At 41.4% G+C, this 22,005-nt stretch overlaps 4 protein-coding genes across 8 annotated transcripts in view; 2 read left to right on the top strand and 2 right to left on the bottom strand.

Moving 5' to 3' along the window:
* The window catches only part of LOC124207995 (bone morphogenetic protein 1-like), a 19,086-nt gene extending 6,190 nt beyond the window's left edge, over nucleotides 1–12,896 (top strand). The window contains exons 4-16 of one of the 4 annotated variants that reach the window (XM_046605666.1): nucleotides 2,882–3,059; nucleotides 4,660–4,686; nucleotides 7,491–7,708; nucleotides 8,132–8,339; nucleotides 8,409–8,617; nucleotides 8,693–8,918; nucleotides 8,984–9,183; nucleotides 9,260–9,615; nucleotides 9,719–9,803; nucleotides 9,988–10,167; nucleotides 10,243–10,372; nucleotides 10,433–10,644; nucleotides 11,522–12,896. In XM_046605666.1, the coding sequence (XP_046461622.1) occupies nucleotides 2,882–3,059; nucleotides 4,660–4,686; nucleotides 7,491–7,708; nucleotides 8,132–8,339; nucleotides 8,409–8,617; nucleotides 8,693–8,918; nucleotides 8,984–9,183; nucleotides 9,260–9,615; nucleotides 9,719–9,803; nucleotides 9,988–10,167; nucleotides 10,243–10,372; nucleotides 10,433–10,644; nucleotides 11,522–11,814 (2,522 nt within the window). In that variant the 3' untranslated portion in view covers nucleotides 11,815–12,896. Of the gene's footprint in view, nucleotides 1–2,881; nucleotides 3,060–4,659; nucleotides 4,687–7,490; nucleotides 7,709–8,131; nucleotides 8,340–8,408; nucleotides 8,618–8,692; nucleotides 8,919–8,983; nucleotides 9,184–9,259; nucleotides 9,616–9,718; nucleotides 9,804–9,987; nucleotides 10,168–10,242; nucleotides 10,373–10,432; nucleotides 10,645–11,006; nucleotides 11,089–11,521 lie in introns of those variants that run through there. The other 3 variants (XM_046605668.1, XM_046605667.1, XM_046605669.1) reach the window with 3 other exon arrangements.
* LOC124208002 (charged multivesicular body protein 2b-B-like) lies at nucleotides 12,882–14,069 on the bottom strand. Its single transcript, XM_046605677.1, has 5 exons — nucleotides 13,924–14,069; nucleotides 13,735–13,826; nucleotides 13,563–13,679; nucleotides 13,206–13,493; nucleotides 12,882–13,137 (listed from the first exon to the last, which is right to left on the bottom strand). The coding sequence occupies exons 1-5, from the start codon at nucleotides 13,955–13,957 to the stop codon at nucleotides 13,036–13,038; spliced, it is 633 nt and encodes a 210-aa protein (XP_046461633.1). The 5' UTR covers nucleotides 13,958–14,069; the 3' UTR covers nucleotides 12,882–13,035.
* LOC124207999 lies at nucleotides 13,086–20,055 on the top strand. 2 transcript variants are annotated; one of them, XM_046605672.1, is made up of 6 exons: nucleotides 13,086–13,164; nucleotides 18,041–18,168; nucleotides 18,236–18,438; nucleotides 18,505–18,687; nucleotides 18,748–19,524; nucleotides 19,601–20,055. In XM_046605672.1, the coding sequence occupies exons 1-6, from the start codon at nucleotides 13,145–13,147 to the stop codon at nucleotides 19,814–19,816; spliced, it is 1,527 nt and encodes a 508-aa protein (XP_046461628.1). In that variant the 5' UTR covers nucleotides 13,086–13,144; the 3' UTR covers nucleotides 19,817–20,055. The 2 variants fall into 2 exon arrangements, with proteins under 2 accessions (XP_046461628.1, XP_046461630.1); XM_046605674.1 differs by lacking the exon at nucleotides 13,086–13,164 and adding an exon at nucleotides 17,876–17,984.
* LOC124208001 (cleavage and polyadenylation specificity factor subunit 4-like) lies at nucleotides 19,879–22,005 on the bottom strand. The gene is made up of 9 exons (XM_046605676.1): nucleotides 21,288–22,005; nucleotides 21,164–21,208; nucleotides 20,891–21,094; nucleotides 20,703–20,828; nucleotides 20,579–20,642; nucleotides 20,412–20,512; nucleotides 20,200–20,339; nucleotides 20,097–20,125; nucleotides 19,879–20,011 (listed from the first exon to the last, which is right to left on the bottom strand). The coding sequence occupies exons 1-9, from the start codon at nucleotides 21,352–21,354 to the stop codon at nucleotides 19,954–19,956; spliced, it is 834 nt and encodes a 277-aa protein (XP_046461632.1). The 5' UTR covers nucleotides 21,355–22,005; the 3' UTR covers nucleotides 19,879–19,953.

Here is a 22,005-nt window from a genome sequence, read left to right as displayed (position 1 = left end):
GACACTGTGTTTGCAACAAGGAAAGGTACTAATAATAATAACAGAACAAAGTCTAACGCTGGGGTTTAATGATCTCGTTAGTATTTTGTACTAGCGCGTGTTAAAAGGATGTTGGCGGGGGTTGTTGGGAGATGGCGGATCATCACTTTTTCGCGGGAAGACGTGTAAATAGTATATATGATCAAGAATTCGCCGAGTGTTAACATATAGACCTATTCTATACACACGTGCCCCTTATTGGGTTTGGCTGTGTAATAGGAGAGTGAAGGAAAGGAGCCCATTGTTGGTAGGGGAGGGCCAAAAGAAAGATGAGGACAAAAGGATATATACTGTTATGGGATATCCTGGCGTCTACCAGGCTATAGGATTGATTAGATTAAACATATATATACAATAATAATATCGAGACTAAATAGGATTAGTTGTTGAAGCCCTGGCTCCCAACAGCTCCTTCTCTCTTTTCTTTTCTTTCTTTTGAATGATGAATCAAGTCCAAGACTATTTTCTTGCTCCTTAATATCACAAGGCTCCTATTTTTTCCCCCTCCTTGTTCCTGGCTCCTTTGTCTTTACAAGACCTCGGGGCTCCTGGCTCCGTATTAGCTTTAGCTTAGGTTTCTTTTTTTTTTTTGCTAAGGCCGAACACGTTCCAGCCACACACACACAGTAGAAATAAAAAGAATCCTGCGTGGAACGGCAATCGATCAAGAGTTGAACAGCTGAGGCTCCTTAAATCATGTCTAAAATGATAGCCACTGTTTATTGGGGGGTGGTTTCTCTAGAGAGAGAAAAAGAAAGGTACGGTGTCCAGCTAGGAGCTAGTTGGTAGTTATGAAACTGGTTGTGTGGTACTAGTTATTGTTGTAAAGCTTCTTCTTCTTCTTCTTTTGTGCGGTGGTTGCGCTGCAACATATGTTTCTTTTTTTTTCTTTGGGGGTCCGCCGAAGTGTATTTTTAGATGGGGGAACGCTCCTTGAGCTCCTAGCATCAATAAGAAACGGAGAGCAGAGAGAGAGACACACATACTGTGTACTACTAAAGGCGCTGCTGCTGTGAAGCTATTGATTTTAGGTCGTCTAACGTCGCCGTCGTCGTCGTCGTCGAGTGGAGTGGAGCGGAGCGTAGGAAAAAAGATCTAAAGGAGCTGGAGAATTGGACCCAACTGGGAGCTCTTTGCACCAGTACACAACACCAAGGCCAAGGAGTTTGGGGTAGATTGGGTCTGTTGGGAGAGAGAATGTAGACAGAGAGAAACTCAAGAGGCTCCTAGAAAAGAATAAGGAGCCCCCAAAAAGTATAGAAGGGAAAGACAAAAAAAAGATGGGGTTGGATGGTGGACATTGGAGAAGTAGGAGCTTTTTATTCTTTTAAGGAGCGAAGGACGTTAGATGGACAAAGAAGGAACGAACGGAACAAAAAAAAAACAATTCTTTTTCGGGCCATCCTGCTCCTGTTGTTACAGCCATGAACTATAAAAAAGAGGGAGAGAGATAGGAGCTCCTCTCTCGGCTGTCCGTCCCCAAGATTGACTATTACATTTTCCAGCGGACTGGTCACTCTCTCTCTCTCGACTACTTTTGTGTGTGTGTGTGTGTGTGTGCTGTTTGTTTTGATAGTTTATGTGGACAACGGCCGCTGGGCCTCCACTCTCGTGTCGCCCTGATGGATATGCCCGGCTGCTATAAATAATATCCGGAACCTCCTTTTTTTTTTGCGTGATATCAATGAAAACGACCAACACTTTTTTATGTTGGCCGGGGCGAGAGATGAGCGTCCAGTTGATTAATAGGCCTAATTTATTTCGTTTGGTTGAGTGTATTTTAGATTCTGATTGACTTGTTATACTTCGTTATATACGTAACAGTTGATTGAATTCCGGACTAGGAGTAGTAGGAGGGTGGAGGGGGGTGACCACCCGGAGTGGCGATACATAATAAGTGGCCAGGAGCACAACTGTGGACTGAGCAATCGTCCAATGATGGGGGAGTTGAGGGTGTTGCTACTGCGCGGCGTTCTATTCCGGCGGCGGCGGCGGCCCTTATCGATTTATTTTCCTACGTCGGATCCACACACACACACACGCCAGCCAGTCAGCCCAGCAAGTTTGAAACTGGGCTGCTGCTGCTGCTGTGTCGGTTGTCCTCGCTCCTATCCGAATGTAAAGAAGAGCAAGACTGATAAAATATAGATATGTGTGTAAAGGAAAGAAGACAGTACAGTCTCTCTCTTCTCCAGTGTGTGTGTGTGTATACAGTCAAGAAAAATACAAAGAAAAGAAGCTTTGGTATATAGCCGCTGAACTGTTAAACCATGAGAGAGCATTAAGGGCCATAAAAGCGACATGGATTTACAGCTGGAAAAAGAAAAAATAGTAGTAGCGGCGGCAGCGGAGAAGAAGAAAAAGGAGATGGCGTTTCTTTTTCATTGACATGGTCGTCGTTGTCGGCTGAATTTCTTATTTTCCTTTTTCAAGGAGAACTTTTTTTGGCTTTTTTATTTCCGAAATGTTTCAATTGATCTTCTCCTCCCTCGACAACAGATGCGGATGGATATCAAATGCGACGACACACACACACAAACATTTTCTGATTCCGACCAGTCGCATGCATAATTCATGAATTTTTTTCTTTTTTTTTTCTTTTATGATTAGGCAATATAAAAGGGAGGGCATGTCACTGCGATTTCTTCTTTTTTCTGTGTCAGGGTCCTTTGGCTATTACAGTTATTTCCATATCAAGTGGAGAGGCTAGACAAATAACAGCTGGCTTCCTTGGTCGTTCTATTCTTGGCCATATTTTACTCAAGGAATTAATTGATGAAATATTTTTCCCCTCGACTAAATTACTTTTTTTCTCTTGAAAAATGTTTTTCTGTTATTTCAGAATGCGATCGGACGTTTGTGAGCACGAACGAAGGGTCTCGCAACGGGACGTTCGCTTCGCCGCTGTTGGAGAACCAAGAAGGACACGTGCGCCAATGTCTGTTCACGTTCGTGGCCGCCCCGGGAGAGCGCGTTCATCTGACTTTCAACATGTTCAATCTACGCGGCACGCCCCCAGAGTAAGACAATCAACACCAACCAACCAACCGCACAAGCCCTTTACCCACCACCATCACCACCCAAAAACAGATCACACACATACCAAAACCACAAAACCCCATTTTATTTTATTTTATTTTTTGATCAATTATTTTATTTTATTTTTATTTGAGTTTGGCGAAATTATTTTATTTTTTGGGTTTTTCCAATTTTTCGGTTGCCTGGCGAAAAAGATGGACAGAATCGATCGAGGTTGTGACTATTGGTGACCATTGGGGAAAAAAAGCATTTTCAGGGATTTTCTTTAACAATAAAGAGATTTACTCGATGTCCCCAAATACCCTCGAGGATTTTGTGCCCAAATAAAATTTTTGGGGGTAAAAAAGTTTAAAAAAAAATTTAAATTGCAAATGTGCTGCAAACTTGCAAACATTTTCAGATGGTGGGCGTGGTGTTGTTGTGTCAGCAACGGGAAGTTTTCTTGTTTCTTTTTCTTGCTACTTTTTTCGGGAGATAAACGAGCAAAAGTCCAAAAGAGGAAGAAGAAGAAGAAGAAGAAGTCTTGTAATCTTAAACAACTTTGTTTGATTCCCTTTTTTTTATTATTATTATTCTGTGAGACCGATGGGGCGGGTGGGGTATACATAGTGGAGAGTTTTGCGTCTTATTACTTTTCAAAAGTTTATTTTTTTCCCCGCCTTGTGTAGACGTCAGCTGCTGGTCAGCTGTTATTACATCCGGCTTAGGCTAGAAGCTTTTAACGATGTCTCGATTGATCAGAGTGAAAGAAAGGGTCTCCGATCCAAGTTTTATTTCCTCCTTTTGTTATCCCAATGACATTTCCTAGTCGTCACTATACGTAAAGAAAAAAAGGCTTTAAGCTGTAAATAAACCAAAAGGCCTGGTGGCTAGTGATCGCCATCCGCTGGATTTATTCCGACTGTCGAGGCAGACACACACACACACACGTTCCTTTTCAATTTGTATTTAGCCCCCCGACTGCCCCCCCCCCCAAATCAGATTTCGGAAAATGCTAAATCAATGCGGATTATCACCGATTTTGTTCTTCCAGGGCCGGGATTACATACGGTCTCGTTTTGGCAACCCAAAAAACCCGGTTTTTTCTTTCTATCTTTCTTTTCCTGGCCCCATTTTTGTTATTTTTAAATTTTTGTTTAGATTTGGCGGTATTTTTGGAAAAAAATATTATTCTAGTCTGAGCTGTTTTGATAGAATTCACGTCGTAGAAGTTGATGAACATTTTGATCATTTATTGAACGAGTTTGGTGTATATACTAGTAGGCCGATGCACAAAATCCCCCCGAGTCGACAATCGACACTCCAGTTTTTTAAATATTTTACTTGATGAAAACAACAACAAACAACTACTAACTCTCTCCCAATCCCAGAAAGTTTGATTGATTTTTCTTTTTTTCAAACTTAGAATTTCTATCTTTTTCATTCTTTTTTGCGCATCATGTCTTCCGCGTTGTTTGTTTTGTTTTGTTTTTTCTTCCCTCCCGTTTTTTATGTTCTACTCGGTTTTCCGTTTGATCTTATTCGTTTTTGTTTGTTTTTTTATTTGCGTGCGTGCGTGTGCTGCTTGCTGCCCGATCACAGTGGATCCACCGCCGGACACACAGCCATGTAAGTTTTTGCCAGCCAAAAAAAAAAAAAAAAAAAAACAAAAAAACAAAACTTTTATGTATTGTTCCCGGGAGAGGGGGGGATTTCATATTAGAAGAAAAAATTGTCGTTCAAAATATTTAAAAAAATTTTCGCCATGATTTGATGTAAAAAAAAATTTGTCTACCAGGAAAGTGAATCAAAAATTTGCACATTATTTGACACAGGGATATGAAATAGTGTAAGGGCAGTTATTTTTGTACATTTTTCTTTTTTTAAGTTTCCATCACTATTTTATTTTTCCATTCCATCCCTTTTCCTTTTCTATGTGTGTGTGTGTGAGTGTTTTGATTGTGTGATGTTCTCCATTTCGTTGGCTGTCGCCTTCGTCTTGTTACGTCAGAAAAGAAGGGGGCGGCACAAAGTAAAAAAAAAGAATAATATTTTCCCTCCGATGAAACAAGATCCATAAATCGCAGGGTCCCGACTGAAATTGAACTGTCAAAATCTCTTCTTCTTCTTCTTCTTTTTTTCGGGAATCTAGAACATGTACTATACGTACATTCCCACCAACACACACACACACACACACTCTCTTTTTATTTGCTAGCTGTAATAATATAGAGGAGCGGGCGGCTCCTATACGTGTTAACACTGCTGCTTCTATACTCGGCCTCACGCTCCACTCGTTTCCCCCCGACCATCTCGTTAAATTTCCCGCCGACGCTGTTCGCAATGATGTTGGGGGGCCTCCTCCACTCCGGAAAGATCATCTTTCCTTATTTTTGGGCTATTCGGGAGGGCCTGTCGTCTTTTTATTTTCCTTTGTTGACTCGAGTTTTTAACCGTAAATTATTATTCTCTCCTTTTGTTGTTTCATCGAGTTCATCTGATTTAATTCATCTTTTTTTTTTTCCAATTGAGCGAATTTGGTTTATAGCCGCAGGGTAGATATGCGCAAGTTAGAAAAAAAGAAAAGAAAATGGCGGAGATGATGGAGAGCCCGAAGCGGGAGTCGATTTTGATGGGTAAATACTACTCTCCAAGGCATATACACACACAGAGTGTATAGATTTAAGGAGCATCTTCTTCTTTTTCCCCTGCTCCTAACGGGAAGGGGGAAAAAATCTCTTTTTCTTCTTCCTTGTTTGCTCCTATTCTATACCCGCCTGTTATTGTCTGGTTGAGTTTGTTACACTCGAACGGGAAAATCTTGTTCCACATTAACGTCAGATTGGCTCTCCCCTACTACATCACGTGGTGTTTTCTCTTTTCTTTCGCTCCTTCTGGTTTTTTTTGTTATGTTTTTTTCGCGGTGAGTAGGAGGGTTAGGTTAGTCTGGGCATTTGCCTCCTGCAGCCGCCACCAGGGCCGACGAATGCTGATAGATCACGAGTATTGATTGTTTGTTTGTGCTCCTAGCTCCTGTATGTACATGCCCAGGGATTATATAGACGTCTACCGAGCTACCGAGTATAGAAAAAACCAAAAATAGGAGCAAGGCCTAGCCCTGTGTTTTGTTTCTTTTATTTTTTGTTTACGGGGGGAGGCTAAAGACTCGTGTGTGTGTGTGCTATGGCTCTGTCGGCTTGAAAACCACCAATCCAGCTTTTCATTTGGGCCGTTTCCCCCTTTTTCTTTTTCCTCTTGTTTGTGACGTCCATCACGATCACGGCCAGGCTTTTTGTCTGAACCAACCAACCAGTAGACAGAAAACTGACTCTAAGGCAATAATTCTGCGCTATACATTTTTATACTGTAGGCTCCTTCTTTTTATTATTTCTTTTCTTCTTCTTCTTTAAATGTCTACTGTTGCTCCTAACTGTGTAGGCCGATTTTCGCTTTAAAGAGGACAACGAACGTCGGCTGGCCACTCGCCCAGTTTCTTTTGTTTCCTCTCCCATTTTTATTTGATTTTTTCTTTATTGACCATCCACTCAAAACGACCGGCCGATTTTTCTTTTCTTTTTTCTTTTTATTTTTTCTTGTCCATTAGACGTTGAACTCATTTCCAGGATCGTAGATCCAGTCTACACAGGCCCTGGGAGAGATCTCGAAAAATAGTTAAAAGGAAATCAGCTGCTTGTTCTCTTCTTCTTCTTCTAAATAACATTGAACGAGGGAATTCCAGGAGCTTATATAATAGTAAATATAGAGACATCGGATGTCACTCGCAGCAGTTGGAACTTGTTATGATATCGCGCCGGGGCTGAAAGAAGAAGAAGAAGAAGAAGAAAAAATGGGAGAGAGAGAATGTCTGAGGACGTGAGGGCCCTCTGGAGAGAGAAAAGAAGCGCAAGATGGTGACGGGGGATGGAACCTGTCACGCGCCACCAGCCCCGTCGTCTGTCTGTCTGGCCTGTCTTTTATTTATTTTCTTTTTCTTTTTCTCCTTCCGTTTTTTTGATGTAGTAACAGACGGGTAGGAAATCATCTAAGCGTTTGTCTAACCGCACAAGCGGAACAGGCGTTCACATATTGACGTCGAAAAAATAATGTCTGCCGCTTTTCTCTCTCGTTGTTGAGCGGCCGTTTGACTTTCATGTGGCATTCAATATGGCTGATCGCTGTCTCTCCTTTACTTGTACACATTGTGTGTCGTCGTATAGCTATTTGGATAGCCCTCGTCACACATCTGTTATTCTGTTTAGGTTTTTTCAAACCAAAAAAAAAAAGGATCAACTTTTTGTTTGTTTTGTGTTTTTGGTTTGCTTCCATCCCGATCCTTTTTCCGTGTTTAATAAAGATGAACGAATAGACTGCTGACTTTGATTTGTTGTTGTTGGTTTTATTTTAGATTAATTTTTTGTGTGTCTTTGCCGCAGGTGCAGTCACGAGTACATCGACCTTTACACGGAGATTCCCGACTCGGAGCCCGTCGACTTGATCCACTCGCCGTTCGGCGGACGCTACTGCGGTCAGATCCCGCCCCGTCGGCGCGTGTCGCTCTACCGGACGGCCGTTTTGGGATTTTTCACCGACAAGAATTCGACCACCTCCGACGACCTTCTCTTCCAGGGCACCTATCTCTTCTTCAAAGACGGTGTGTAGCAGCAGCTTTTTGCCTTGTCCAGCACGGATCACTAGTCTGCCCGGCAAAGTTGGCGGCGGCGATTTGTCTCCGTTTAGCAGAGCTCCTCCTGCCTCCTCCTACCCCCTTAATGGAAATAGAAAAGTCCAGCAGAGCGCCAATAAAGTGTCTTAAGCCCCTCCGTTTGCCAGTGGGGGGTGGTCCAGGTCCGGCTGACAAAGTATCGCCTGAGGGATGGGCAGGGGCTCTGCACCCGATGACCTACATCAAGAATAATGGAATCGATACAAACCAAATAGTCGGGCAATCCTTTCAATCAAGAAACGTTTCCCCCGCTTTTATTTTGATTGAGTTTTAAACGGGCGGACATAAGGGAAATCAAAAAGTAATTGGATTTAACAATTTTCTTTTATTCGTTTTTGGTGGGATGAGCAGATCAATTTCAAGTGGGGACGCCCGTTCCTCGCACGACGTGCAACTTCACCATCGACGGCCTAGTGAAACGCCAGGGCGACATCATGACGCCCACCTATCCGGGCGTCTATCCCAAAGACATGACCTGTGCCTATAAATTCGTCGGGAAGAAAGGCCAGCGCATCCGGCTCGAATTCAGGGACTTTGACACTTTCTACGGAGGCCCTCAGTAAGTCGACAACAATTTTGATTTCATTTTTGACACGGTGACTGATTGGTGGTGGGTCCCCCCGCGCAGTTGTCCGTTGGACGCCGTCGACGTTTACGACGGGTTGGACGCCAAAGCCCCGCTGATTGGACGCTACTGCGGCCAGCAGCGCAACGTGGTCATCTTCTCGACCGAGCATCACCTCCTTGTCACGTTCACGACGCTCAAACGGACGGCCGACTCGCAGAACCGCGGATTTCTGGCAAAGTTCGAATTCAGCGAGACTTTCGTCAAACTTGGTCAGACAATTTTTGATTCCGCCCGTCTTTCTTTTTCCCACTTTACGGGAATTTTCTTGTTTTCTCATTTTTTAGATTTCATTAGCCGCGAGGATAGCAAACACGACAGAGGCTCCGAGTGCGACCAGACGATCCTGAGCCGCAAAGGATCCTCGGCTGTCGTCTACAGTCCCAATTACCCGTTTCCTTACAGTCCAGGCATCGTCTGCAAGTACAACGTCTACGGCCTGCAGGACGAGCAGCACTTTGAGCGCATCCGGCTGGATTTCGAAAAATTCGACATCCCATCAGCCGATAACACGTCAGTAGAGAATTAATTCAATTGGCAAAGTATTAATGAATTAATTATTTTTTAATTTGATCCAGGTGCGCCGATGGCTTCCTGAGAATCTACCTGAAAGGTCAAGACATTAGCGTGACGTATCTGTACGAGAAACACGACCACGAGCTGTGCAGCAACAATGTCAGCTCGCCGTACTGGTCGGAAGGCCAGCGACTGTCCATGATCTTCTCCAGTGGACAGAGCCAGGGTTCCGGCTTCAAAGCTCGATTCTTATTCGCTACAGGTAAACCCTTGACATTTCAAATAGAAAACAGTCAAATAGTTAAGATTTACTGATTTTCCCAATCATTTTCGTGAAGAATATTCGATCCCCGGGACTCCGTCGCCGCTGGGCGGATGTAATTTCACTTACATGAGCGCCAGCAAGAAACGCGGTGACTTTAACTCGCCCAGACATCCGGCCCGCTACCCGTCCAACCTGACATGCACCTACAACTTTATTCTGGCCGGATCCAACGAGAATGTCCGGCTCTACTTTGACCAGTTCAAAGTGCGCGCCAACGACACGACCGTCTTTTACGGCTCCTACTGCCAAGAAGATTGGGTCGAGATCTACAATGTCTTTTACGGCGGCAGAGAGGTCTTACTCGGCCGTTATTGTGGCGACTCGTTCCCCGGACCCGTCGAATCTGATCCCGGATCCATCGGACTGAAAGTAAGAAAAAAAAGGGAAATAATCAATTTTTGAATTGACACTGTTTCCCCACCGAAAGTAACAACAACATTTCACCTCCTTGTGTGTTTCTTTATTTCTAAAGGTGATCCTGCACACGGACGAAGAAGGAGTCTTTAATGGATTCAAGGGCAGGTACACATTCGACGAGAACGACTCGATCAATAGAGGTGAGTCTCTCTCCTGGATTCCCTGGCGGCGGACCCACAAACAACCAAACACTTTTTTTTTCTTTTCTTTCCTTTGGTTCTCGTCCATCAATTTATACGAGGCTCGATCGGCGCTGTTCCTTGCGGTTGCAAGTTTTTTTCTACTTTTTTTTATCTTCTTTTATTTGAAAAAATATATACGCAGACTGCGGCAGTAATCTGAGCGTTCCGGGAGCCGCCAGCGGTGTCTTCACCAGTCCCAAGTACCCGGAGAAGTATGATCGTAGCTCGGGCCTGCTCAGCTGCTCGTGGCAGATCCATTCAGCTCGGGATCACCGCATCCTTCTTCACTTTGAGTCCTTCTCCATCGAGGGCGAGATGGAGAGTAAGTTCCTCTTTTCTTTCTCTTTCTTTATCTTTCTTTCTTTCTTTCTTCACCTTTTTTATTGATTTTTCGCAGCTCGCGGATGTGCGGCGGCCGCCGTCCGCGTTTGGAAGAGACTGGACGAACCGCCGGTGGAAATTTGCGGAGAGAATTTGAAGGCCGAGCACGAAACGTTCATGTCCGAAGGCAACGTCATGAAAATCACGTAAGAATGTTGGCGTGTAACGACGACGTGACAATTTATTTTGTTATTTGATTGTTTCAGGTTTACAACGGCGGATAAAGTGGCGGGCGGTAGAGGCTTCCGGGCCGTGTGGACGGAAGTGAAAACTCCGGCTCTGGTCGGCGGCTACGACTGCGACGAAGGCGGGCAGTACTTTCGCTGCGCCAACAACACCTTTTGCATAGCCAAACAGCTGGAATGCGACGGAAATCCCAATTGCGGACTCAACGACGGTTCCGACGAAGGCGAGCACTGTATGTCTCTCCATTTCATTTATTTCATTTCTCTTTTTCTTTATTTCTCTCTCTCTTTCTTCCTAAGAATAATTATTTGTACAGACACTGTATTTATATATCTTTGTACCTTCATTCCAACATCATTTTTAAAAATCACAAGAAACTATCTCAAAGATTTAAAACAAAGAAAAAAAAGGAAAAATATAACTCGCATGGCAATTGACTTGTTACATATTCAGCACACCAGAGCCTTGTGTAATTTGGATGTCTCTATCTCACACACACACACTGATTGATCACTTGTTTTTCTCTTCTTTCTCCCTTCTTTTTATCTCTCTCTCTCTCTCTTTCTTTCTTTCTTTCTGGCGAGGAATTCTCAGGTGGAGGCGTCCGATATCAACCCGCCCTAAACACCCTGGTCTTGATTTCAGTTGTTTTCATTCAGTTGCTTGTCTGAAACGATAACAAAAAAAAAGAAAAAAAAACTATTTCCCAATTTTATTTTTTCAACTTTAATTTCCGTTATTTTGATAACTACAATCGAATATTTTCCTACAACCCTCTGCTTTTTTTTAATTTTTAAAAAAATCTCGACCTCAAATCTCTTCTCTCTCTCTGACTGTTGCTCGTCTGTATTTTGCTACCGGTCCAGCCAGTGTCCTCCTTCTCCAGAAGCCAATGGGTGTCGCCTCCCCAAACCAATTCAAGGAATGAAATCCCAATGTACTATTTTCTTAACTATTGGCTTTTCTATCACCTTTTATATTATTTTTTAAATAACTGTATTTTACCTATTTCATTCTCAAATTTTATTTTTTTAAATCATTACTTAATTCCATTCAAATTCCATCGATGGATCAATCAATAACGCTTTCATTTCTGACATATGTAAAAGGTGCCGCTATGGTGGGCGGCGAAGAATCTTCTCCGGTGCTCCTGATGTTGACACTGGGCGCCTGTGCTTTGACTCTGCTCATGACTTTGTGTATCGTGTGCCATCGAAGGCAGCGGCGGAGGCCGCCCAGCATCAACTACGAGCGGCGGCCGTTCGCACCGCCGCCGCCGTTCGACACCATGTCGTCGCGTCCGTCGATGTCGCTCCCGTCCGACATCCCGTCGCCGCCGCCGCCGGCTCAACTCTACACGAGTCTGCCTCCGCTCTCGATCGACGTCGGCGATAACGTCTGATCACGTCGATCTCCTAATTAAATGAAATGCAAACACACACACAAATATTCCGACTGGAATACAATCTATATAAATAGACTCAAGAAAATTTTCAAAAACTTGTGGCATGGCCAAAAACCTACTAAAAGAAAAACAAATTTGCTCGAGATATTTTGTTTTGTTAATAACAAAAAAGAAAAAAAGAAAATAAAAAATAAAAAAAAAAAATGTGTCGCTGCCCATGTGTGCCGCTGGTCGATCTATTTGTCAACGCTTCAAGCAAGCCAGTGTGTACACCTCGGTTCTGTATCTCTCTCTTTCATCCGCTTCCCTCTCTGACTTTTCTTTCTCTCTCTTTCTCTCATCTTGAATTTTTATTTTCGCTCTGTCTCTTTCTTATATATAATAGTTACTTCAAAAATTCTTACGACAACATTTCACATCTATTGGAGAAAAAATACCCACGCCCAGCATCACGTTTGAATGTGTATACGTCGGATTTCAGCTCATCTCTAAACAAACGTGACGACTAAAGAAAATCAGTTTGAAAAAGTGGCGTGCAATGAATTATTGGTGTGAGTGAACCCAAGTGCTGCGCGCGTGAAAAACATTTCAAAAAGGCCGTTTTGTTTTAAAATAAACTCGTCGACAATCGTGTACTACTACTACTACCGTGTGCAATATGTTTTGGGTTTTTGCAATGACCGTGACGACGAGTTCTCTTTTGTACATTCTGCACACAAGTGTGAAAGTGCCAAAAAAATGCCCCGAAAACCTTCCCTCCTCCTGAAAAATAAAAAGCAAACACAAAAAAAAAATTAATAATAATAAATAATTTCCCCCGCTCTCGCGTACGTCACGATTTGATGATATATATGCTCTTATATAATTCAGTTAGGTGAATGTGTATGTGACGATCGAATAATCGCCCATGATGATGCTGTAATTGAAAATTGTTGTCAAAGTTTGCAATTATTTGGAAATGCGCGTGTGCAGCAAGACGTATTTGTTGACAGTCGAAAAAAAAAACATTGATGGGTAGTATCAACATTTCTATAGTGACGAAAGTTATGGTACAATCACAAATATAAGTTGAAGTTGAATTGCAAGGCTTTTGCTCATTTATTTTCCGGTATTTCTATGAACAAAAACTATTAGTAGTGGATATTAATATTATCGAGAAAGAATTTAACACGACAGGTTTTTCAAATAGTTAGATCGTTCAACCTTGCGAACAAATAACTAACTCTTCAGTTTAGCCAATTGCTTTTCCAACTCTGCGAACTCGCTGTCAGCAGCTGATGAGGCACCCAACTTGGACGGAGCAGACGGGGCTTTGGAAACCTGTGAGATGATACGTCAGCAATCAAGGTAAGAATAATAAAATAATTCATAGTCGAATAAGACATTACCTTTGAGGAAATGTCGATACCGATTTCGTCTAAAACTTGCTGAACGATTGAGTCTCCTTCTTCTTCATCCCCACTTTCATTTAAAATATCATCCAAGGCATCACTCATCATCTCTTCGCTCATTTCCATGTGGGTGGAAGCCTTTCCAAATTCTTGCATTGTGCGACTCAGCTGTTCAGGCTTCATGGTTTTGTTCATTGCCATCATACTTTGAGTTGCAGTGGTCATTGCCCCAGCCAACTTCATGTTGGCTCCCATGACTTTTGTTTGAGAATTTATTGAAGTAATCTATGAAATATAAGTGAGAATTTGTTGATAGCGGCAAGGAAAGACATGGTAATAGAGTATTATACACACCTTGCTGTTGGCAGCATATGTCCTTTCTTTCTGTTTACGAATTTGAACCAGTTGTTTAGCAAGAACAGTGCAAGCTTGCTTATTGCCTGTCTTTGCTGCGTTTTTTATCTCCATCTCCTATATAATAAATTTATGGAATTCTGATTCAGGATATTTTTTTAAGTTTTAATACCAGCTTCTTTTCTTCCTTCTCCAGTTCTCTTCTGTCTCTGTCTATCTCTCTCCCTGTTTTCCTCAGCTGTCTATCTGTATCCCGCATTTGCTCTACATGAACAAAGGAACAACGTCAAATTTTGATTATTTATTTGATCCAAGTACATTGTAGAATTCTGAAAATCAATAGGCAATGGGCAGTCCTTACCTTTCATGGTTGGCTTTTTCGCGAAAAAATCCATTGTGTAGTAAACGACTATAGCTCAACCAAGCGTAACGATATTTTTCTTGACAGAAACACTTGACAATCTTACAGTCTCTGATTTATCTGTTCTGGCTAATTAATGCTTTTCGCTAGTAAAAGGACTCGACAACTTCTGATTACTGACGAATCTGTTGTTACTTTGCTGCTGCTTGCTTTTTCCCAATTGCGAAATAGTAGCGATTTCAAGTGATTCATAATATTTCTGGCTTCGTCTGCTTGTTTGGTTGTCAACGATGTCACGTGACCACTCAAATCTTCTGATTGGTTGCCAACTTGACATCAGATCTATTAATGTATATATGGCTTCATTTGATCCGCTCATTAGTACAAAATTGACAATCCAATCAATGGAGAAAAAGAAAAGAAAAAAATCAAAGAATTTTATGTGCGAGCTAATGAAATCCTTAATATCTTGGCTAGAGCGCCTTTTCTTTTTCTTCATGCGCGAGATTGGATTCCACAAATCAGTAGTACATTATTGAATTAAGAACAGCATGCATTAAGAAGGTATTAGAAACCGAATGTAGGCATAATGCAAAAGTATTAAGTCATTCACCCTTGTAGAGATCAAGCTCCATACAAAGTATGTCTTCACTAATAGATTTAAAAGACGCGTAGGTAGCAAGAATATCACTTTGTCGTTGCGCTAAGACGTTTATTCTCTCTGATCAAAAGTTTATTCTCCTTTCAAAAGCTTTCACCCAATGAACTTTTTATATTCGTGAACATCGAGTCCGGATTATAAACATTTTTTATTGCCAAGTTTCACTGAAGTATAACCCCCTGGAATGAGTACTTTCCTTCGTTCACAGGGGAAATGCGTGTCGGATTAGTTGACAGCTATCCGAAATTATTCGTGCACAATAGTTTTAAGCTTTAAACAAATCCTAAAAAGAAAAGAACCAGCAGGCGAAAACCTAATGTAGAGAAATCAAAAGCAGTAGCACTTCCCGATGGACTTTATAACTTGTTTAACGTTGCGAGTTGTTTCGTGAAAAGGGAAATTAATTTATCAGCGCCATATCGTTTCAGCGTGGGCAAATGCTGGCCATCGCGGCTGCGCAGCACAAAAGGATACGATGTATTTTGTGCAACAGTATTAAAGTAATATTCTTGTGCAACATACTCAGTTGAAGTAGGAATTCTACATCTGGAAGTAATGCCGATGGAGTTCCAGGTGATTTGTAACACATCCGAAATCGGAAGCGATGGCCATCAATCGATTTGGCCAAGTGACCACCAGTTCCGGGCCGACCTTTTCGCAACCGTTCATCCCATGTGCTTTATCTTCCGCTGCGTAACTTTCTGTGTCGGAATTCCCATCCAGTTATTAGTGGCGATCGTCATTCTAAAAAGTCGTCGACTGCACAATCCGCGCAACGCTTTCTGCCTGGGAAATATCTGCTGCTGTTTCTCAACGCTCTTGATCAGCGCTTACGAATATTTACTGCTCTTTTTCCGACCCAATACTCCCCTATTTTGCCAACTATACGGACTGCTGGTAGGTTCACCCTATTCCAGTCTACTAGTGACGATATTGCTGGCCACCGTTGACCGCTGGTTCGCCATCAGTGCTCCAATTAAACACCGCAAATACGTCAATGTCTTTAGAGTGGCCGTGTTGCTGGTCACATCTTGGATCTCGGTGCTGCTCATCAATACCAGTTTCTATTGGCTGGGATGGCACCAAATTTCGGTTTCATGCATCGTCAATCCAGATATTATGAAGTGGGTGTCACTGTCTCATTTGGCCCTGGTCGGAATGATCATCGTCGCTCAAGTCGCAGTGTACATCCGAACCAGAAGTTATTTACGGTTCAATGCGCGATTATCAATGAAATGCAAAAAGCACAATAACGCGCGGGAAAATTCGACGACTCTCGAACCGGACGAGTATTTTGTTCACTTGCCAAACAAAACCATTTGTCGTTTGGAATTGGAGGCGAGCGTGACTCTGGCGTGTGGAGTCACTTCTCTCTGCGTGAGTGCCCTGCCGCTAGCTTCAACATTCTTGGCTCTCATTATTTGCCAAATTGGGATCGATCACTTGAATTGCAATCACGCCATTTTTATTGCGTGCATTCCGTACGTGAGGGAGATGCTCCTGTTGCATGTTGTGATCGGTCCGATGCTCTACATCACCCGAAGTAGAGAATTCTCCAAAGCGCTACGTCGAACTTTTCCGTTTCTTTCATCAATCTTTTCGCATAGGCAACGTGTTACACCTACGATAGTTCAGCGCTTTTGAATCTCCGATTTAAAATTTTACTGATTGGGATTTCTGGTTTGAATTTTCAATAGATGAAAAGGTTTGGCATTTGATCGTGTATGTTTGAATCAAAGATTTATCAATAGGGGTACGCGGTTTTTGTATTAGCCAAAAATTAATAATCGTCTCAGCATTTCAAATTAACTTTCGCATTCCCAGTCTGTGCATGGAAGAATGCCAATATAAAGTGTTATTCTGTCGTAATTCTCCATTTGTCGGGTCTCCATGGCTACTTAAAATTGATCATGCGTGATGTCTGTCGATTGCGTGGGACGAGAAAGGCCAATAGCCTTTCCCAGTTCACGTGTCACGTGAGCTTTGTAAAAGCAATTTCCCGCTAAATCTGCAAGTGACATATCACCGTACAATCCCAGTAAAAAAAAGCTAGTACACGGGTCCAAATTTATAGAAAACCAAGTGCTATCCCATATCCACTTTGGAACCAGTCTAAAATTGAGAATGGAATCACCCAAACTTATTATGTAAAGTCTAAAATTGAAAATGTATGATACCCAATCTTATTATCCTTCGACAGCTTTTAGTCGGCTTTTAGTGCGCTCTTAACCCTAACATGTGTTTAACAATCACGTGGATCTCGTCTTTGTCACGTGCCAAAAGCTCATTATATACTGGCTCATGATGTTGTGTAACGTATGATGTGCTATCTGTTGTGACTTACTGATGTCTAATATTTGTCGTGTACGGTCGTGTACAATTTATGCATGTGGACTCAACGCATAATCCCGGTACAAACAACAAACAATTGCTCTTCCATCCTGTAACAATCAACCTACTCACAGTAAGTTTTGGCCATAGAACATATATTGTTCTATACAAATGTCACATATAAAATGTTCGCTGAAATGTAGCGCAGAGATAAAACAATTGCCCATCCCAAAATACTCTATATTGATATTATTCTGGTAAAGGTCACTGCATTGTTTTTATTGTTACATCATTGAACGAATCATCTGTGAGTCAACAACTTTTATCTATGGAAAGCGTTGCTTCGTACGCAGCTAAGGGACAGCCAACATTTTTTAAAGAATGAGTCAGAATCAGGTCGTGATTGTTCTAGTTTTGGTTTAGGCATGGTTTAGGTAACGTAGAGGTGTGTAATTCGATACTTTTGATTCTGATGTGGTTAATTAGCATACGGATGCTCACGTTTATTAACCCAGAAAAGGTCGAACGTTTATGGACTGGAATGATCTTACTGGTTTCCACAACAACCAAAAGAGATGAGGCAATTTTCAACATGTTCATTGCCCTGTGACCATTGCAAATACCCCTCTGATTCTTACTCAGGAGCTGGATTAAATGGGATTTCATTTAAATAGTAAAATATAATGAATTGGTAAATACTAAATAGATTTTCGATTCGTAACATTCACAAATGCTAGATTCTTATATGTAATACATGGATAAGAACTTTTATTCAAGAAGTTTAAATAGGTATAAATGTGAATTTCACGAGCCTATCTGATGACTCAAGCTATTCAACACATAACAGAATTAATGGTTGTATCATGATTTTACGATTGTTCGAGATACCGTGTGGAGAAACTGATAAAAACGAAGGTCGGTGTGATGAAATTATCTGACTTGTACTAGCGATTGAGTGTCCCGCTGAAAAAAGGATGAAATCCAAATAAGGGCCGAAACCTCTTCTGTCGTCGGAATTCAGGAAAAGCAAAACAGATATACAGCAGACAGCTCCGACCCAGATGCAAAAGTATTTCTTCCTCGTCTTATTAAAAAAAATAAAAATATATCCTTTCCGTCATTTAGGAAGTTTTTCAGAATGGTTAACTTAGAAGTTATTAATGACCTGTGGCTGCAGATTGATAAATTACATTTGAGTTGCCTTCAAACTGAAGAAAGTCCACAAAGGATAGAACAAAAACGGAAACTCAAGGGTGAGTTGCGAACGTGAAGTAGATCTAACTTCATTTGATTGGAATTTGTTTTTTCTCTTCTATTTAGGCTACATGAAGGAGTATTTGTGCTTGGTTACCGCTAACCAAAGATTTTACTCTCCCACTACCAAAGCAGTACTTTACACATCTATACTTAGACGGAGTGAGCAATTTAGCCCAAACCGATTTAGACATGCATGGGAAATGCTTGCAACTTATGCAGCTAATTTACTTGGCCAGCCTTGGAGGAAAGAATTTAATGAAATTCGAGTAAGCTTAGCAATTTCTAGTCCTACAGTTCGTTCATTTTTATTGACAGTATTATTATTGTAATAGTTATACAGTGGGGCCTTCAAATACCAAATTGAGCAACAGTTGATAGGAGCTGAAGAGATTCTAATGGAAATGGGCTATACTTTGGATATTGAGTATAATCGCTTGATAGTTCAAGGTGTCTTGGACTATGATAGGGTGGTCATCAGTCACAGAGACTGCCTTCTTGCAGAAGTGGAATCTCAGGTTAGTTAGAGTAATTTAAAAATTGTTATTTCATTAAATACATACAAGTTTTAAAAACAGATTCTTTGTGAGATCCATGCTGCACTGAGTGTCAGTCCAAGACCCTGCTCATGGGTATCCATATTTGATTTTCGCGACAGTTATGTTGGATCAGTTAATCACTGCGTAAGAGGTTTGATGTACCAACACGCACAAAAAGAAAACCTCTACAATTACAATCCACCAGCACCTGTCACTTCTTATTTGGGACCTCATGAAATGTATCCAAGTTCCTTCCCCTTTCAAATGATGTACCAGCAGTACGCGAAACCGGCCTACAACTATTCTCTCTCTGCTGAACAAAAAGAAATCTATCTGCCCAAGACTCTTCCCGTGGAAGAACCGACATCGATTCCTGTTAACTATCAAACTAGATCCCTCGAACCGAAGTCGATTATTGAAGGACAAGGCATCCCAGAAACTTTCGACGTCTGGAACAACTCATTCGTTCGTGAGATGAAGAGCATACCAAAGTTTGACAGTCTATTGGATATTGATCGCTTGGAGCAGCTTTGCTACGATGACGTAGATAACTGTCCGAGTAGCAGCACTACTGTCGAAAGATCGAAAGACAATCGAGTAAACAAGTTGAAAGAAGAGAGAAACGTTCCTACTTCTGTTAAAGAAATGTTTGGTGGAAACTATGATCGAATGCCGGAAAAGACTGCACCTTCAAAAATAACAAACAATCCTCAATATTTCACGTCTGGATCATCACCGGTTGGAGCTAGGCCAAAAGAGTCCGCAGCCGCCCAAGTTAATGGTAGAGCCGCTAGACAACATTTAAATTCTGCAAAGGTAGTCAATGGCATTTATACAATTTGGAAATCTAGTGGCGTGTGAGTAAAAGCCTTTTAACCTTGGTAATTTTCAGTTCAATGGATGGGAGTGCCTGTTTTGCACTTTTCTGAATCCCGACGATCGAGAAATTTGCGACATGTGTTCCAAGTCGAGACACAAGGGCCCTGAGAGCCAGCCTCTGTTCCGCGGAGGACGTGAATGCTCCAATTGCACTTTGGTGAACGCACCAGAAGCAGAGAAATGTGCTGCCTGCTCCACCTCACTCACAAATGCCCCTACCTACATCTAAAGATTCCTCACACAAAAACCGTTCTACTACTAAAAATAATTATATACTAGTGTTCTGACTCCTTTTTTTTTAGAGAGATTTCAAAATTGTATTTATTGAATGGACAGAGACAGTGTTGGAAATGAATGTAATTTTCGTTAACTTCTTTCTTCTGTTGGCTGGTTACTCAAGAAAGCCAGATGTCCTTTGTTACACCTGTTTGAAATAAAAATTACAGCATGAGTGATATTACATTGAAATGCCCCAAAACGACTAATTCATTAATATAAATTCATCTTACCGATTTGCATAGTGGCCGCGCAGTCCACACTATTAACAACAAAAAGATAAGTGAATAAGGGTAATTTCAAAAATCGCGAATGTGAACAAATAAATTCTTTTACTCTATAACAGGTGACTTCATCTAAAGGTCTCAAATTCGTTCGATCTCTCTGGGCTTGGGAAGCGTTATTTGCATGAGTAGAGGCATCGGCGGGCGTGCGGTAAATGTCCTTAGATTCTGATGGAATTTTCGGACATTGAGCTACGAAAAACAAAATGAAATCAATTTGGGACGAAAAACTTGTATTATGTAATTCAAGGTTAGGATTCTTACCAGCTTTATGTCCCACTTCTCCACAGAAATGGCAGACTAGAGGCATCTTTCTCTTGTCACCCTTGATATCATCTGGAAGTGGAGGTAATTCAAATCTCGGACTAAGAAAGAAATTCACAGTTATTTTCACCAACTGACAATAATATTACGAGTTATTTTGTTCTTACTGGACGAATTTGCATTCGGGGCCGTCGGGACAGAAGCCTGCTGTGTAGTTCATGCAGAGCACACCTGAAACATTAAAGCAATATTTAAAATGATTCTTTCACGAAACGATAAAAATGTTATTACGTCGAACATGACGGTGTCGGCAAGTCGGTCCGTGACGGCAGAAACCACGATCATACCAAGGGCAATCTTTGATCTTTGTTTCAGGGTCAATGTGTAAGAAAGGGCATTCTTTGTTGTGACAAGCACCTGGGAGAAAGAAAAAAACATTAAAACTGTTTTATCAAATCAACTCTAGATATGGAACTCACTGAATCTGGCGTAGAAATAACACTCTGGCATCTTAGCCATATCAAATTCATGGAGAAATTCACACTGATCTCCTTTCTTGCATAGTCCTCTGAGCCAATGTTTACATACAATTGTCCGGTCTGCTCTGAGGTGTCTGTATGGGCAAAAACTTGCTCTCTGGCATTGACCTTTAGTGAATAGAGTGCACACCATTGCCGTTGATTCTGAAGAATTAAAAGACCCAAACATTATTAGAAGTCGAAACCATGTGCACATGCATTTAATTCACTTACTGTCCATTCCGGGAAATGGGAGATTTTGGGCTCCCAGCTGTTGCTCTATAAATACAAATATTGGTTCATTAGTTTCATTCAAATTGAAATATGGTGATGATATCAGATCTTGATTCTCTCTTACCCAAGGCAACTTCAATATCAAATTTGATATTGGCAATAGGCGCCATTACGGTATCCATGGTGCCCATTTTTAATTTTAATAGTTATAGTAAAATTCCTGCTGAAAACGATTTAATTTACCCATGCACCAAGCAACATGTACACCAACTTTTGCTTATTTTGCTTTTGACACAAATTTAGAGGAAGGGTAGCCGGGCTACCGCAGGTGAGACTAAACGGCATCTTTAGTTATATTCTTTTACGCTTTTAGAACGTTTCATAACAAAACTAAATTTAGAAATTTTGTAGATCGGAATTCAGCTTTTTATGTAATGGGAATTTTTAGCTTTTAAAGTTTAGTAAACAGTACCGCAAAGAAATGAGGATGGCAATTGATTTTGTGTGCGGTCATCTAGGCCTACACATCATTGCACAGATTGCACTTATTCGGACTCGTGTCTTTGTGTAAAGGTTTACTATTCAAATGAATTGAAATATCAGCAATTGTCTTTTCAAAAATTATCTTAATAGAACAATACTGCTAGTGCTACAGAAAGAACGCCGAGCTCCGCTCACTAGACGAAAAAACCGCAAAGATAAGCTTATCTGTAATTCTTCTCATTTCTCAAGTAAATCGCTAGACTTGGAATTATTTCAGAGAATTCGAGGGTGAGGAAGGAATTTCGTTGTTTGGTCAAAACAAACAAACAAGGTCGAGAATCACGAGACAGAAGTTTGCT

This window comes from Daphnia pulex, chromosome 11 (assembly GCF_021134715.1).
Source record: "Daphnia pulex isolate KAP4 chromosome 11, ASM2113471v1".
Taxonomy (NCBI): Eukaryota; Metazoa; Arthropoda; class Branchiopoda; order Diplostraca; family Daphniidae; genus Daphnia; species Daphnia pulex.
This window is presented reverse-complemented; position numbering and strand designations above follow the sequence as displayed.